Source organism: Benincasa hispida, chromosome 9 (genome assembly GCF_009727055.1).
Source record: "Benincasa hispida cultivar B227 chromosome 9, ASM972705v1, whole genome shotgun sequence".
NCBI lineage: Eukaryota > Viridiplantae > Streptophyta > Magnoliopsida > Cucurbitales > Cucurbitaceae > Benincasa > Benincasa hispida.
Genome location: NC_052357.1, coordinates 61,700,137 through 61,715,871, shown reverse-complemented (window position 1 = coordinate 61,715,871; position 15,735 = coordinate 61,700,137). Strand labels below are relative to the sequence as shown.

The window sequence follows — 15,735 nt, the reverse complement described above, 5'->3', positions numbered from 1 at the left end:
CCTTGTTCTCTTAGTAAGTCCGCATTTGGACGAACTTCTATAAATGATAATTCTGGCCAATAATCTGGGTGTTGAATTGGATGGAAGCGGCCTTCATAACAACGCTTGAAATTGGACAATTTGTAACATTCATCAATAAGTGGTAGGTATGTCATACGCATGTAATTACAAACTGCAATTACATGAGAGCATAGAATCTTGAATGATTGTCACTTATTGCAAGAACATGTCCCTTCTTTCAAGCTCAAAACTTGGGTGTGTTGTCCTTTATAGGGAGAAATCATATTTATGCCAGTTTGTACTTTGAAAGTTTGACTTTCCTTATTAATGGATGTCATCGTATGTGTCGATGCTCGTTTTTCCCACCTTTTCAGTTTTTTTAGGGCATATCTATATATATGTCCCACGATTGAGTGCTTCACTGATTTCTTGTCTCTAGCATTCAAAATACAGTATCGTGCGATAGAATGTTAGCCTAACCAAAGAAGTAATTGGTAACATTCTAGCACCTTTGGAAACACCGTTCATGCATTTAGCTGCATTGCTTGTCATCCACCCATAGCGGTACCCACCGTTGTGTGGCTGTGTCCATTTTTCCAAGTCAATTCTAAAAAAAAAATTCAGGACATTCAAGGTGCAATTGTTTCAATTATTTCATGTACCGAATGAACTTACGCCTTTGGTGTTGATTTTTGGCCTTAAACACCAAATTTTTTAGTTTCTTTGATTTGTATTTTGTATTGAAATTACTAGCAACATGGCGAAGACAATATCGATGGTACGCTCTAGGTTCACTCCAACCAATTTCTTCATTATTAATTGCAGCAAGAATGCCCTTATGTCTATCAGAAATCAAGCAAATACCCTCTCTTTGGGTAACATATTCACGTAATGCCCACAAAAACTATGACCAACTAGACGAATTTTCACCTTCAACGATAGCAAAAGCAAGGGGAAATATATGTCCGTTTGCATCAATAGATAAGGATGTCAATAATTTTTCCTTATACTTTCCGCCTACAATGGTTGAACCCTTGGACCAAAAGACCAAAAAACTCGTCCAAAAATAGTCGTATCTGGAACATCAGAGGGAAGGAAAAACCAATCTGTTCGTATTCCTGGATTGTAATGAACAAGAGCACTCAACCAATACAGAAGCTCCGAATATGATTTCTCTCAATCACCAAACACAACAATCAACGCTTTTCTCTTGGCTTGCCACACCCGTCTATAATTGACATTATAGCCATATTATTTTTTAATGGCTTCTTGGAGTAGGGCCATAGGTACTCCAGGATTAGCTCTAACCAAATTTTGAATTTCAATACTCATGAAATTTGAATCAAGCTGTAAATGATCCTGTGTCAATTCTGAAAACAAACATGAGTGTTCTCCTTGAAGTTTGGTGATTTCGAACATCCCATGAGTTTTATGTCGACATGGTCGTAACCTCCAATCACAACCGTCACTCCATGATTTACATTTAACATACCAAAGATCCTGATTTGATTCCACTATGACAATTTCGTAGTGTTCTGTCACACAATATTTTTTATAGCAAGCTGTAAATCTTCTTTGGTATTAAACAACATTCCTTTTTGTATTGAACTACAGTTATCTACACCTATATTCCTTTCTTCCAAAGTATACCCTAGTTCACACGTTGAATTTTTAATTTCTCAATCTATTTGGGTGAACATTTCCGATAGTACCAACTCAAGATCATGTTCACCACTACTGTCGTTTCCAAATAATTCATCAACTTCAACGTCAATGTCACTATCTCCATTATTTTCAGGTTCAAGAATAACTAAATCTTCAGAACGCATCAATATATTTATTATGATTTTTTCAACTGTTATAGTTGACAAAAAAAAATATATGTTAATATGTCAACCCAACAAAATCCAATTTCTAAGTTTAACATATAAGATCAATATTATATAGTTAAATCAACCCAAACCTAAGATTATAAACTATATATTTAAATCAACCCAAACAAATAAAAAAATATAAGATCTAAGATTTAAGATTTATAAACATATACATATAAGATCAGCCCAACAAATTCATTTATTTCTAAGTTTAACATACATATATTTCTAAGTTTAAATCAGCCCAAACAAATAAAAAAATATAAGATCTAAGATTTACCACAAAACTAGAGAAAGAATTTTATTGAAAAACATACATAAAATATATTGAAAAACATACATACAGATCTAAGATTTACCACAAATATATAAGATCAGCCCAAACATACATATATTTCTAAGTTTAAAATATATTGAAAAACAACTAGAGAAAGAATTTTACCATAGAAGTGTTCAGACGATTTTGGACGAATGAACAAATGGAGGACTCGGTGAGGAAAATCGAGCAAAATCGAAATTTTGGAAGATTTCGGTGAGGAAAATGGAGGACTCAGCAAGGAAAATCAGCAATATTTTAGAAGGCATAAAGCAAAATGGAGCAAAATCATTCGAATGTATCGGTGAGGAAGAAGAAAGGCAGAAGGTCTCGGTGGTCTCGGTGAGGAAGAAGAAGGGGCGGGCAGCGATTTAATGGCAAGGAAGTCATATATCAGGGGTACACGATTTTCTCAGTCAACGCTGCATGACTGCCACGGTAGACTGCGTGCCAGATGGACAGGGACTCGTGTACCCGGTACACGATTCAAAGCTACTCGTGTACCCGGTACACGATTCAAAGCTAATCGTGTACCCGGTACACGATTAAGGTGTAATCGTGTACCTGGTACACGATTTAAAAACCTATTTTTGGGAATACTTTCCCTCCAACCCTATTTTTGTCATTATTTATTAAAAAAATATTTTAAAAAAAAAACCTCTCTTTTTATTTACTATTATCTTATTATATCATATAGTTTTCTTTTCACTTTTAGTCGGATTAAATTTAATTAAAAAAATATGACATATTTAATCATTTTATTTGAAAAATAATAAAGTATTATATATAAATAAAGATGATACCACTATTTTTTTTATTTTACATCATATTGTAGTTTTATTTTACTAAATTCATGAACTATGTAAAAAGAAAACTACAATGTGATTTAGTAAAATAAGTTTATTGCATAGCTAAGTAAAATTCAAAAACCATACTATATGGAAATATCAAAACTTCTAATTTTTGTAATATATTACTAATCTTTTAAGCAAAATTAGTGGATAATTATATTTTTGGAAAAAAATTCTTCTGGTCTCTAGATTTTGAGTTTAGTTTCTGTTTAATCCTTAAATTTCAAATCTAAAACTTTTGTCATTGAAATTTCAATAATGCTCATTTTTAATCATTTAGAAAACAGAAACGTTAGTGACTTAATGAAAGACTGACTAGGATGATGCTAAATTTTAACCACTAATCTATTTTACTCATCAATTTTAGTGACTTAATGGAAGATTGACTTATTAGATTTCAATAATGCTCGATTTTAGTCATCAATCAATTTTGGTTTAAAATTAGTCTAGTCACCATCTTAGTCAATCTTCCGTTGAGTCGCTAATGGTTTTGTTATCTAAAGGACTAAAATGGAGCATTATTGAAATCTTAGGGACAAAAGTGTTAGATTTTGAAATATAGAAACCAAATATAAACTAAACCCAAAACCTAGGAACCAAAAGAGTATTTTTTTTCGAAAAATATAATTTTTCACTAATTTTAGTTAGACGGATTAGTAATATCTATACTATCTAAGAGCGGCCCTATGGAGAGAAACTTTTGATTTCCTCTTTTACCTCTTTTAGATGGTAATATGATGTCCTACAAAAAATACAATTGAGTATCAAATACTTTTGGTGTGCTGTTTTTCTTCCTTTTTTTTTTCTTTTTTATCATATCAAAACTTTTACAGTTGATCGGAAAGTAAATCTGATTTTATATACATTGAGTTTCCCTTAGAAGGTGTATATTTTACATACTCATTTATTTCCTCACTCAATTTTATACTTAATAGTTGTGTGTTCCTTTGTGGAATTTATTTAAATTTCAAATAACTCAAATTTACGTGTCATATTTTTTCAAAAATAAAATAAAATAATGTATCATACATATTACTCTATCCTCTAATATTTAACGAGCTTTGTTCTAAACAAAGTTACAATCAATTAATAATTTGAATTTTTCAAACCAAAAAAATGGTAGTCTTAATCAAAATATTCAATAAAAAAAAAGTAATATTCGTGAGAAATAAGGTTTAAAATCAAGAAAATAATGCAAATATAAAAGAAAATAAGTTTTTAGGGTTTATATCTAGATAGAAAAATTTTAATAAAATTTTGAAAAAAAAAATAATCAAACCACCCTTTTTTAACCGATAATGGCTTATTATGTTTTCTTAATTCAGAAGATTGTAATGAAATTTTAAAAATAAATAATTATATTTTATATAAACTTATATATATATATAAAGGAATGATATTATATTTCCTTAAATAAAAGAAATGAATTTGTAAAAATAAAAGAATAAAATAAATCACAATAATAGTCATTTCCTTCACTATGTGGATCCCATTTCATAAAGAAAAATGATGCATTCCAATTTTGAAGAAGATTTTTCATTAAAAACAAACAAAAAAAAACACCTTATTTTCTTAAATAATTTTAAAACCACCCCTTTCACCAATTTCTTTTCAAAACCACCCTCATTTTCTAATTAACCCTTGGAATGGAATTGGAATTGACAAGAGTATCAAGTTTAAAAAGTGCGCAATGAAAGACTACACAAGGCAAGAATAAAATTACAATTCTCGTTGCTTCGAAAAAAATTATAATTTTTGTAGCTTTTAGATATGTTTGCTGAAATTTTGAACAAAAAAATGAGTTTGGTTAATTTTAAAAATGTTTTTTTTACCAAAATTTTGGTTATTTAAAGGAGGCTTAATTTCATAGTTTGAAAATAAGTCGGAACTGAAGTTATAGATGTAAGAGAAAATGGTTGTCATGTTCTTACATATCTTAGCCCACAACGTTAAGAACCAGATAGTTCAAAGAGAATTTGTACGGCCTGGTGAGACTATTTCTAGGCATTTCAACACTGTTTTATTAGCGGTGTTACAATTACATGACGTGTTGTTAAAAAAATCTTTGTCGATCACAAACTCATGTACAGATCAGAGATGGAAATGGTTTGAGGTACAGTTCACCTGCACCAACATTAGTTTGACGTGACTTATTTGTTAAGTAAACATATGTGGCGTTAGGATTGGTGTCTTAATTCTCCCGGAGTCTCGTTGTTTATAATTATACACATTGTTTTATGAATAAAATAACTGTTATTTCATTCTGGCATTTACTCATATCCAATAAACAAAGCTCCATTGTTATCTTATGTAAACTTAAGCATGTATATGTGATACACAAATGAATCATGACTTAAGTGATAACCTAAATAGGTCTGTAGTATAAGGATTAAGGTGGGATATCTGGTCCTTGTGACACTACGGATACGGCCCGCTGTGTAGAGGTTTGCAAGTGTTGTAAACTACTACAGATGGTTGATCCTGACCATTCATGTGGAGACGTGCGGTGGGGGTATCCTATTCAAAGAGTTTGTATAAGACCTGCACCACGAGATGACTAGACTCTGTATATAACGTCGTTGATACTAGAGACTTACATCTCACCTAAACAACCATAGGTGACACAACCTCAATCCTAAGTGTTTTGGGAACTCCTGCCTTTGAGAACGGTCCTTTGATTAGTATGGGTGAGAGTGGCCAGATTGCCAACTCAACATGCCTACCTTTTTGGGGACTTTTCTGATCTGGGAGCTGGGAACTCCAAATCCACAAGATGGAATTCACTCTTTCTCAAAGTAGGGGATAAGTAGAGAGATTGCTCCCTTAAGGGTTGATTCCGGGGCTTGAACATAATGGCCATAGCTTCTCTTTCGAAGAGAAGACTCAATCATAGTGGGACTATGACTTATGTTCATTAGAGGGATCATTGGTACTTAAGGAGACAGATGTAAACTACATGGGCATAACGGTTTATTGGCCTTGCTATACTTATGAGCAATTCTATGAAGGGTTATCGCACTGTTGATTGTTAAGATGGACACATAATATATCTGTGGTAAGGAGAGTTCGAACTGTCGGTCTTTAGTGGAGTACCTGGCAGTTAACGGATGGTGGATTCCATGACTAAAGCGTTAGTCAGTTATCACGTACGGTTGAGCTTCGAGCTACAGGTCCATAAGGTCCCCTTGGTAGCTCAATGGATTCAGTTGAGAATCAGTTCTTGGTGTTGATTTGAAATGTTCAAATTGACAAGAGGTAATTCAATTATATATGATATGATCGGTATGATGTATGAGATACATCTAGTGGAGGATTAATGTAAATGATATTTACATTAAGTACCATGGAATAGAAAAAGAGTTATGATTTATATGTTTCATGAAATGAAATATTAAAACTATAGGTTATAAGTATAATATGGTAAGTTAATTATCATTTATATTTATAATAATACTAATTATTGAATAATTATCTCTTTTTCTCTAATAACCAATGAAGTGGGAGGTTATTGGTGGTTTCATGGTAACCGTGAGATAAAAGAAAAAATGTTTTCCTAATTTTAGTAATGTTGAATTTTGTGATTTTGAGTTTTCCTCTCTCGAAAAAATTCTCACGGAAGTTATCAAGTAAATAGGATTTACTAAGCGACAGCTTGGATAAGGTAAACGATCATAGAGTGTTTGTAGGTGATAGACACTTAGCTAAGCGATGAGCTAAACGATCGCATAGCTTTTGCTAGACGATCGCTTAGCTTTTCCTAAACGATTGGGCATCGACCTATACGATAGGTTCTGCCATCTCCCACTTGCTCAATCGTTTATACAATTGTTGTTTCCTCCGTCTTCTGCCTCAAACCAAGTTCACATAGAGCCCACCCTCTAGATTGTCACATCGATAATACCAAGGTAGCCTTCTTGGTGGTGTCATACTCAACTCGACACCGTCGAGGTTCTGTGGAGGTTGTTCGTTTTTTCGGGGTGTTCGTGACCTAGGCGATCACTGAGTTCGAGTGCACGGTGTTCGTGCAGTGTAGCGGTCGCGTTGGACGAGCATTCGAGTGTTGCTGTGTTTGAGCGTTCGTAATCAAGGAGCTTGGCGATGAGTCTACAAAAGTGTGTAGCTTTTATCTTTGATCATTTGTAGTATCATGCTGTAATTTCTATAAGTAATGCATAATCGTATGTTTCTGTTTATGACTGTAATTGTAAAGTTCATATATGATTGTAATTTGGAATGATCTTTCCACTGCTCATGGAAATCCTCGTGTTCGATTTCCTTCATGCGTATGAATATTTCTTATTTTGTTCTACTGCAGAATTGTTTGGGTGCGTTAGATGGAACGTACATCAAGATAAATGTTAGTGCAACTGATCGCCCAAGTTATAGGACGAGGAAGGTGAAATTGCAACAAATTTACTCGGTGTTTGTGATACAAATGGCAATTTCATATTCGTCTTATCAAGGTGGGAAGGATCCGCAGCTGATTCTCGAGTTCTCAGAGATGCAATATCTCGACATAACGGACTGAAGGTTCCGAAGGTTAACTAGTTACACATACTATCTCTCTCCTCATTGTATTTCTAATATAAGGTTTGAAACGATTGGACGTTCAACAGGATATTATTAGCTATGTGATGTCGAGTACCCAAATGCAGAGGGTTTTTTGGCTCCATATAGAAGCAAAAGATATCATCTTTCAGGGTGATGTGGAGGAGGTAATGAACCTTCAACTCCACGAGAAATCTTTAACATGAAGCATTCTTCTGCAGGAATATCATCGAGAGAACGTTCGGGTTGTTGAACAGTAGATGGGCAATCTTGCAAAGAAAATCATACTGCCCAGTGCAAATCCAATGTCCAACCATCATAGCATGTTGCCTTCTACACAATCTTACCAATAAGGAGATGACTAACAGTGAATTGACCGAGGATTTGGATGAGGTAGATTCGAACTTGCTACAACTAGGGGATGAGATCAATTATATTGAGAGTTCAAATGAATGGACTCAATGGAGGGATGAATTAGCGCAACAGATGTTTACTGAATGAGAGTTGCGTAATGTGTAGTGTCTTTTTGATTCTTTAATCAATTAGAACGCTTATTTCCTTTGTCATGTGTTGTGAAATGACTTCATTCAAAACTCTCTTAATATCATTATGCTTACTATATTTTGTACTTCACTTTACCCATTAATTATGTTTTATATTTCTGTTTATTGTTTAATTGTATTAGTGTATGTGTATACACTAGAATGTCAAGTTCCTCAAGAGCTTCGAAGCACACTTGGACTAAAGAGGAAGAAGCGAAGCTGGTCGAGTGTTTGGTGGCGTTAGTCGCATTTGGTGGATGGAGATCAGACAATGGGACATTTTGACCTGGGTACTTAGCATAACTACAATGTATGATGGCTGAAAATTTGCCCGTTTGTAATATCAAGGATCACCAACTATAGATTGTCGAGTCAAATCCCTGAAAAGAACTTACCAAGCGGTTGCAGAAATGAGAGGACCAGCTTGTAGTGGATTCAGCTGCAATGAGGAATTTCAATGCATCACTATAGAGCGGGAGTAATTCGATGGATGGGTGAATGTGCAATTTTGTCTAAATTGATTTACGAATATTGATGACCTATTCATAACATTCACTTTACCCTTCATGCAGGGTCATCCTACAGCAAAGGAGCTTCTACACAAGTCGTTCCCATACTATGATGATTTGGCCTACGTCTTCGACAAGGATCGGACTATGAGAGGACGATCAAAAATATTTGCGAACATTGGATCTAACATGCCAAACCATATGAATGATGGTGTTCTTATTCATGAATCACAGGATCTGAATATCCCCATGATGTCTAGTTAGGGAATGGACATGTCACAGGATGACATGCATGGAACACGTATTGGTCGAAGCACTGAAGGAGGAAATGCTTCAAGAGGAAATAAAAGGAAGCGAAGTGGGAATCAATCTGAAATGGTAGAGATTGTTAGGAGTGATGGAGTTCGCAAATGACCAATTGAAGGCAATTGCAGAATGGCCAAAAGAGAACCGTGCAACCGAAGTCGAACTGCATGCGAAAGTCGTAAACCAACTCCAAGATATTCCTGAATTGCATAACCAACAAAGGGTGAAGCTTAAGCAAAGCATATTCCACAGTGCAAGATACAGAGAGCTTCTTATCCATTCCCACAACCATGAAGTTATACTATTGTAACCTCCTCTTTCAAGAGAATGTTTGATCAATCCATGTTTTGGACTGCTTTTCCTATGAACAATGATTACTTTGTTTCAATTATGCATTAAGTTTGTAGTACATCTGGTATGAAATCTTCCCAGTTATATTTTAATCATGTAATCATGAGTTAGTTATTTTGTCTCACATTTTTTTTACCTCCAAAAAAGAGAGGTTTCTATATGTAACACATAAATTGCATCTAAAAGTAATGTACTTTTTTGTTTTGCCATATTAACCAAGGTATATCCCAAAATGACAAAAAAATGGTAGTTAACTCTTAACATAAATTAAAATCAAATTAATTTTGTATAAATTGATAAAACATATAGTTTTAATTATATTTTTCAAAATATGATATTTCTTATGCATAATTATTAGTATTATAAAAGATGGTAGTAGAAAAAGTTACCCAATCTAAAATAATTTACATTCAAATTATAGACTATTATAATTCAAACTATAATAACCTACAGTCCAAATATGTCTATTATAACACAGACTACAATACTCTGCACCCTGTGTTAGAGTATTATAAATCAAACTATAATAATTTACATCCGAAACACAGGCGCTATAAAAACATAATTCCTTATAACCTACAGGAATTATGATAACCTACTCTGTACACCAAACACCACTAAATAGATTCATAAATTTCAATAGAGATTGCGTCATGTGATCTCATATTTTTTTAGAAACTAATGCCTTATTGACTTCTAGTCGAGATTCCCTAAAAATAAATCTTAAAAAAATAATAATAAAAACCTCTCGAGATTTGGGTCAAAATACATGTTTTTTTCTCCCTTTTAAAAAAAGTCTATGTACATCTAGCTTTTTTCAAATATATTACAAATGTTTAAAGTTCGTGTACTATTAAATTTAAAGTTTCGTGACTTTATTGTGAATAGCGTAATTGAATTATGTTCACTTAGCTGTAAACATTTTGTTTAACTGAACTCTGTTCATAACATGATGTTTAGCCAAAAATTCCTCTTCCATCCCCCTGCCTTGCAACTTCTGTCTGTAGTGTGAACCGTCATTTTCGAATTTGGCAATCATCTTAAAATCTTTCAATATAAGATGAATTTTCTTAGTAATATAGGGAATGATACTTGGAAATCAACAGGATTTTTAACTGCTATCTACTGAGGGATGAACCACATCATATATCAACAAGCAGCTGCCTTCAAAAATGCTAATTTCCCACCCAGTTACCTGATATCCCAAGTGAAATCATGTGCAACATTCTCACTGAACACCAAGAAATTGAGTGGAATATCATATAGCATGTATTATGAGGAAGCTCAGTTCTGGAGCCAATCTATAGTTGTTTCCGACTTTAGTTAACCACCCGAATTTGTCGACAAGCCATCGGAATCTCTGCACTTCCTCAATGCTGCTCGAATCTCTTTCAACATTAAACTTATATTGATACCTTTCCTGCAAATGACACGTTGGAGAGGAGAAAAGGCTGTAATAAGGATTTGAACAGTAATTTAAGAAAAACAATGTTACTTAACGAGGGCAACAGGGAAGAATGAAGATGATGCAAAAAATCAACAGCGTCTCCTGAGTGCTACTTATAAGCTAATGTTTTTAACTTTTAAGATAGCTATTTATGACATGAGACCGAGACCGAACATGACGTTTTAGCAGTTAGTTTGAGTTTCAACCACTGTACTTAAAACTCGAAACATAGATTCAATCACAATCCTATTTAAGCCTTTTCCTAAGAAATCCTGCAAGAGAATTCGTAATGGGTTGAAAAAGCAAACCAATGAGCCTAGGAAAACATAACTGCTCCAAATCCTTTATCAGGTGCAGTCCACATTTGTTCTAAAGATGGGTTGTCATTGTACCATATCTGAAACATCGTTTTTTTGTACATGCCTTAAAGCACTCATGGTATCATTATAGATAGTATGAAGTAAAATTGTGCTACGCTAAAAATATACACACCCAAGTTGAGAATGTGATGTGATTGCATCACAATGCCCAAACAAAAGTGTCTAGGGTTTAAGAGGTGATAACTAATTGGTCAATAGGGAAAATGAACAAGAACTCAAACGATATGGTGAACAAGAATGCAGAATTTTAAGGTGCTAATCAGTCGAAGGAAAGTTTTGCAGATTCTGCTTGGAAAGGCATTAGAAGAATCCAGAAAAAATAAATAATAAATAATAAATAATTGGCAAGACAAAATGACATAATCATGTAAAAAACCAAACAAGAATTGAACTTACAGAACACTAACGCCTACAACCGAAAGAGGACGGGGATAGTCTTCAATCTCTTTATCCTTTTCATCTGCAGCAGCAATTCCCAAAGACGAAACAGATGCAAGATCGCCTTCTAGAACTGATGATCGTTCACTGTTTTCAGATCCCATTTGCTTAGGATAACGATCATCACATCCTATTCTCAAAATTTCTTCAGTTATGGAGGGAAGCCGATCCTTGGCCTGAAAAGGGTAATTAAACATTTATAGCGTGGATTTAAAACTTAATTATGAATAAAAACTGCAGTAACCATCCAACTTTCCATGGACAAAGTACAAGTGATAGAAGATCATTGAAAGCACAAACCTCAGGAAGGTCAATCTTATTTAGCACCACAACATACGGTCTTTCAAGGTAATTAGGATTGTACATCCGCAATTCCTGTAGAATATAACTCATACTTAGTCAAAGAAATACATAAATCTAATTCAATAACGACGCCTTGCCATCATAAGATTAACCAACCAACAACATTGATTGATAACAATAGGACAATCTACAACAAGACATAACGACCTTAAGGAGTCTGAGGAATGAACCAAAAAAGTATCATTAAGAACACAAACAGCAGAGCAAGTTTCAGAACAAAACAAAAATGAAAACTTACTTCTCTCACAGTCCTATAATCATCAACAGGGTTCTCTGAAGCTGCATCGACAACATGAACCAACAGCCGGGTCCTTCTCAGATGTCTCAAGAAGTTGCGACCAAGGCCCTAAAGAACTTAATAGGTTGGAAAATTGAAGCTTCCAACTTTGTTCGAGAAAAACAAAAAACACAAATAGAATACACCATGCAATACCTTACCCAGATGAGCACCTTCAATAAGACCTGGTAAATCTGCTAAAGTAGCTTCAGATTGATACATTCCTGCTCCTAAACTGGGATCCCCATCAAGGCGTCCAAGGTTTGGAATTAAAGTAGTGAAAGGATAGTCTGCAATATCGGGTTTTGCAAGAGTAATGGCTGCAAGAAGAGTTGATTTTCCAGCATTGGGAAGTCCCTACAACAATCAAAAGCAGAAAAAACGTCCATTGTTAGATAAAAACAATTGTAACAAGTAGTTCAAAATCATGACTCAAACCCCACAAATGTTTTGAAGAACCACCCTTTCATTTCTGAAAAGTAGACGTTGAAGATAAAGGGTAAAGGTTGTGATGTATTTACTAGGGAAATTACAGAGATATGTACCCTGCAGAAAGATAGAAAATAGGGATAAAATAAAAAATGAACTGGATGTACTCACAACCAGACCGACATCAGCAACTACGCGAAGAATCAACTCCAAACTGACCTCTTCCCCAGGTTGACCAAATACCAGAACCTATAAATAAATTATTTCCGATTAATAAGTGAACAAAAAAAAAGGAGCAAATGTAAGAAGTACAAATATATATGGCACAGCAATTAAATAAAAACGTCAAAACCTATTCAGAGAGTTTTTCTATTGGAAGTATCATTGCATTATAACTAATTCTCATGTGAAATTTTTGTTTCTTTTTCAAGGTGGGAAATTTGTTAATATCTCACATGAAATGTTCGCAATCGTCACCTTATCACTTTCATCTCTCATCACATTGGAGGTCAGAGACATCAACTTTCTCCTTCTACTCTCTGGCGTATCTATAAGGCTTATCTGTACAAAAAAAATAAAATAATACAAAATAAAATTGAGCAAGTCTGTAAATAATAATAATATTATTATTATTGAGTTATCAGAGTCAAGAGTCTTACAGATAGAAGTCTCATTCAAAGAATTTCCAATAACATGGAAATGTAGAATATCAAATACAGGTAGATAAAAAAGATAAAATTTAATGGTCTTTGAAGCTCCCTAAAGTTCAAAAATTCTATTTAATCTCTTAAGTTTCCAGAAGGCCATGACATATTTTTCAACTCAGATTTAATGTCAATGACTAAATTAAAGTTCCTTAAAACTTGAGGAAGTGAAATAATGTTCTTAAACTTCAGGACCAAATTAAAAATATGGAAAATTTTAATAAACCAAAACTACATTAATACTTAAAATAAAATGAAATAAAAAAAAAACTAAAATAAAATTAAGCTCGGGTTAGTAAAGAGTAAACAAACAAGAAACATGCATCATACGCATACCCCTCCTTGTCCTCCTCTAGCTACAAGAATCTCATCACCTGGATGAACCAGGTCAGCCAACAATTTCCCTCTTTTACGTTTTACAACAGTACCTGTAGCATAAAAACCCACTCACACAATTAGAAGAAAAAGAACTGCAATTATATGTGCAATCACTTCACCAGCAAATATAGCAAGATAACAGTGGTAAGGTTGAAAGTGTTTATAGATTTCTTTAACTTGAGCCAATCATAAAGCTCAAAAAGGATAGAAATAAGAGAGAAGTAACATCCTATGAATTTCAAGAACTAATTCAATCTATCCCATGATGTAGTTGGTGAAAGGTATTATGCCAAATCCATGGACAAACAAGGAAAATCCATCCCTAAGGTGAGAGAACTCTCTCTAAGAACAATGTTCTATTTCAAAAGCTTCCTATTACACAACCCTACCTGGCTATTTAGAGCCTTATTTCCAATTAAATAATTAATTCTAAAATACTAATCAATCTAAATAAACAACTAAATTGCTATTAACTAAATTATACTAATAATCTAACTTATTCTCCTCATCATCCCATCTCTTTACTTTCATTAGCAAGTTTGTACCCAAATCAACAATGCATTACACAAACCTATAGGAACGGGAATACGCAGAGTTGGGGCAGCAAATCCATTGTGCAATTGGGAGGTCAAAACGCCCATTGCATCAACATTGCCACCACGTTTTGCATTATATCGGCTCTTGGTGTGAAACTCCAGCAGCGAGTCTTTTCCCTCATCGGCATAAATTACCACGTCTCCACCACGGCCACCCATGGGAAGAATTAGAGACCCATCAAAGTCCCTTTTATACAAACTTTTCTTCTTCGCCTTCTCCTTCTCCTTCTCCTTCCCATTTTTTCCTTGGGACTTGCTCGTTTGTTGGTTAGGCATACTAAGAACTGTACCATGACCTCCATCTCCTGAACGAACTGTTATGATTGCCTGATCAAAATACTTATGAGCTTCTTTTGTCAATGTAGCTGGGTTGGCGGAAGAGTCCACGACCCTAGCTAATTTGCACTTGATTGAGCAGTAACTCAAATACCCGGGAAACTCTCTGTTTTGATAACGCCTATGGATAACAAAATGAATGAGTTATTGTCAAACAAACGTAGAAGCTTGTATAAGAAATGGTAAATCAGATTTAGTATGTGCAAAAGAACTAAATGCTGCCACTACAACTGAAGAACAGAAATATGACAGAAGAAAATTGATTGAGGAGAAATTGAGAGGTAACCTAGAGTAGAATCACACCTCTTTGGGAAGAAGCTAGAGAAGAAGCTCCTGTCATGAAAAACATACGAGGAAGAAGACAACGGAATAGAAAGAATTGATACCATTATCCCAAAAAACGGAAATGATTCAGAGTTGGGAGACTTGGGATCTTCTGCAGAATCATCAACAGGCAGCGAGGTGTGCCACCGATGAGCCCATTAAGTAACTGGGACACTTAACATTCGGCTTGCTTCATTCTCCACGTTTATGAACAAGGCCCAACAATTTTATTTGAGCCCAAATCTCTAGGCCCATACTCTACCCTTTTTTGAGCCCAAAGCTGACCTACAAGAGAGAGAGAATAATATAGACTTATTTACATAAAGAAAAAAAATTCCAATAACACACCGTTCTAAATAGGAAGCAGTCAAATTTAGGAAGAAAGACAAATTTTTACATACCTCCTTTTTTTTCTTTAGATTTTTGTGAGTACAGCTTAGGCACACGAATCTCAACAATCTGTTTAATTCTACAATATTTAGATATCAAATTCTATGTACGTGGTGTCACGAGGTAGAATTCGATAATGAATTTTTGGGCCTAAGGTCTAAGGGGGCTTTCCTTAGTTCAAAGAAAAAAAAAAAAAAAAACAATCACTCACACAAGGGTGCTTTGAACTTGATTTACACACTTACAAATAAGCAAGATGAGAAGAAGAGAAACACAAGTTTGGTGGCAATATCATCACTTATAAGAACTTTATTGACAAAGTAATATATGAAATAGCCACATACTACAACTCTCTTTTGTAGCTTACAAGACTCGA

The 15,735-nt window shown here is 34.3% G+C and overlaps 1 protein-coding gene across 1 annotated transcript; it reads right to left on the bottom strand.

Moving 5' to 3' along the window:
- Positions 1 to 10,150: 10,150 nt before the first annotated feature.
- On the bottom strand, positions 10,151 to 15,111 carry LOC120087168 (probable GTP-binding protein OBGC2). The gene is made up of 10 exons (XM_039044073.1): positions 14,949 to 15,111; positions 14,285 to 14,766; positions 13,672 to 13,763; positions 13,109 to 13,192; positions 12,803 to 12,880; positions 12,359 to 12,559; positions 12,164 to 12,271; positions 11,863 to 11,937; positions 11,521 to 11,738; positions 10,151 to 10,717 (listed from the first exon to the last, which is right to left on the bottom strand). Exons 1-10 carry the CDS (start codon positions 15,032 to 15,034, stop codon positions 10,621 to 10,623), a joined length of 1,521 nt encoding a protein of 506 aa, XP_038900001.1. The 5' UTR covers positions 15,035 to 15,111; the 3' UTR covers positions 10,151 to 10,620.
- Between the last annotated feature and the right edge of the window lie 624 nt (positions 15,112 to 15,735).

What these genes read in the sequence shown, in the direction of transcription:
- LOC120087168 (XM_039044073.1), bottom strand. Translation starts at nt 15,034, where the DNA reads ATGGTATCAATTCTTTCTATTCCGTTGTCTTCTTCCTCGTATGTTTTT. An exon ending in AAGGTGCTCATCTGGGTAAG is followed by an intron (nt 12,272 to 12,358) that starts GTATTGCATGGT and finishes TAAGTTCTTTAG; the next exon opens with GGCCTTGGTCGCAACTTCTT. An exon ending in ATTATAGGACTGTGAGAGAA is followed by an intron (nt 11,938 to 12,163) that starts GTAAGTTTTCAT and finishes TATATTCTACAG; the next exon opens with GAATTGCGGATGTACAATCC.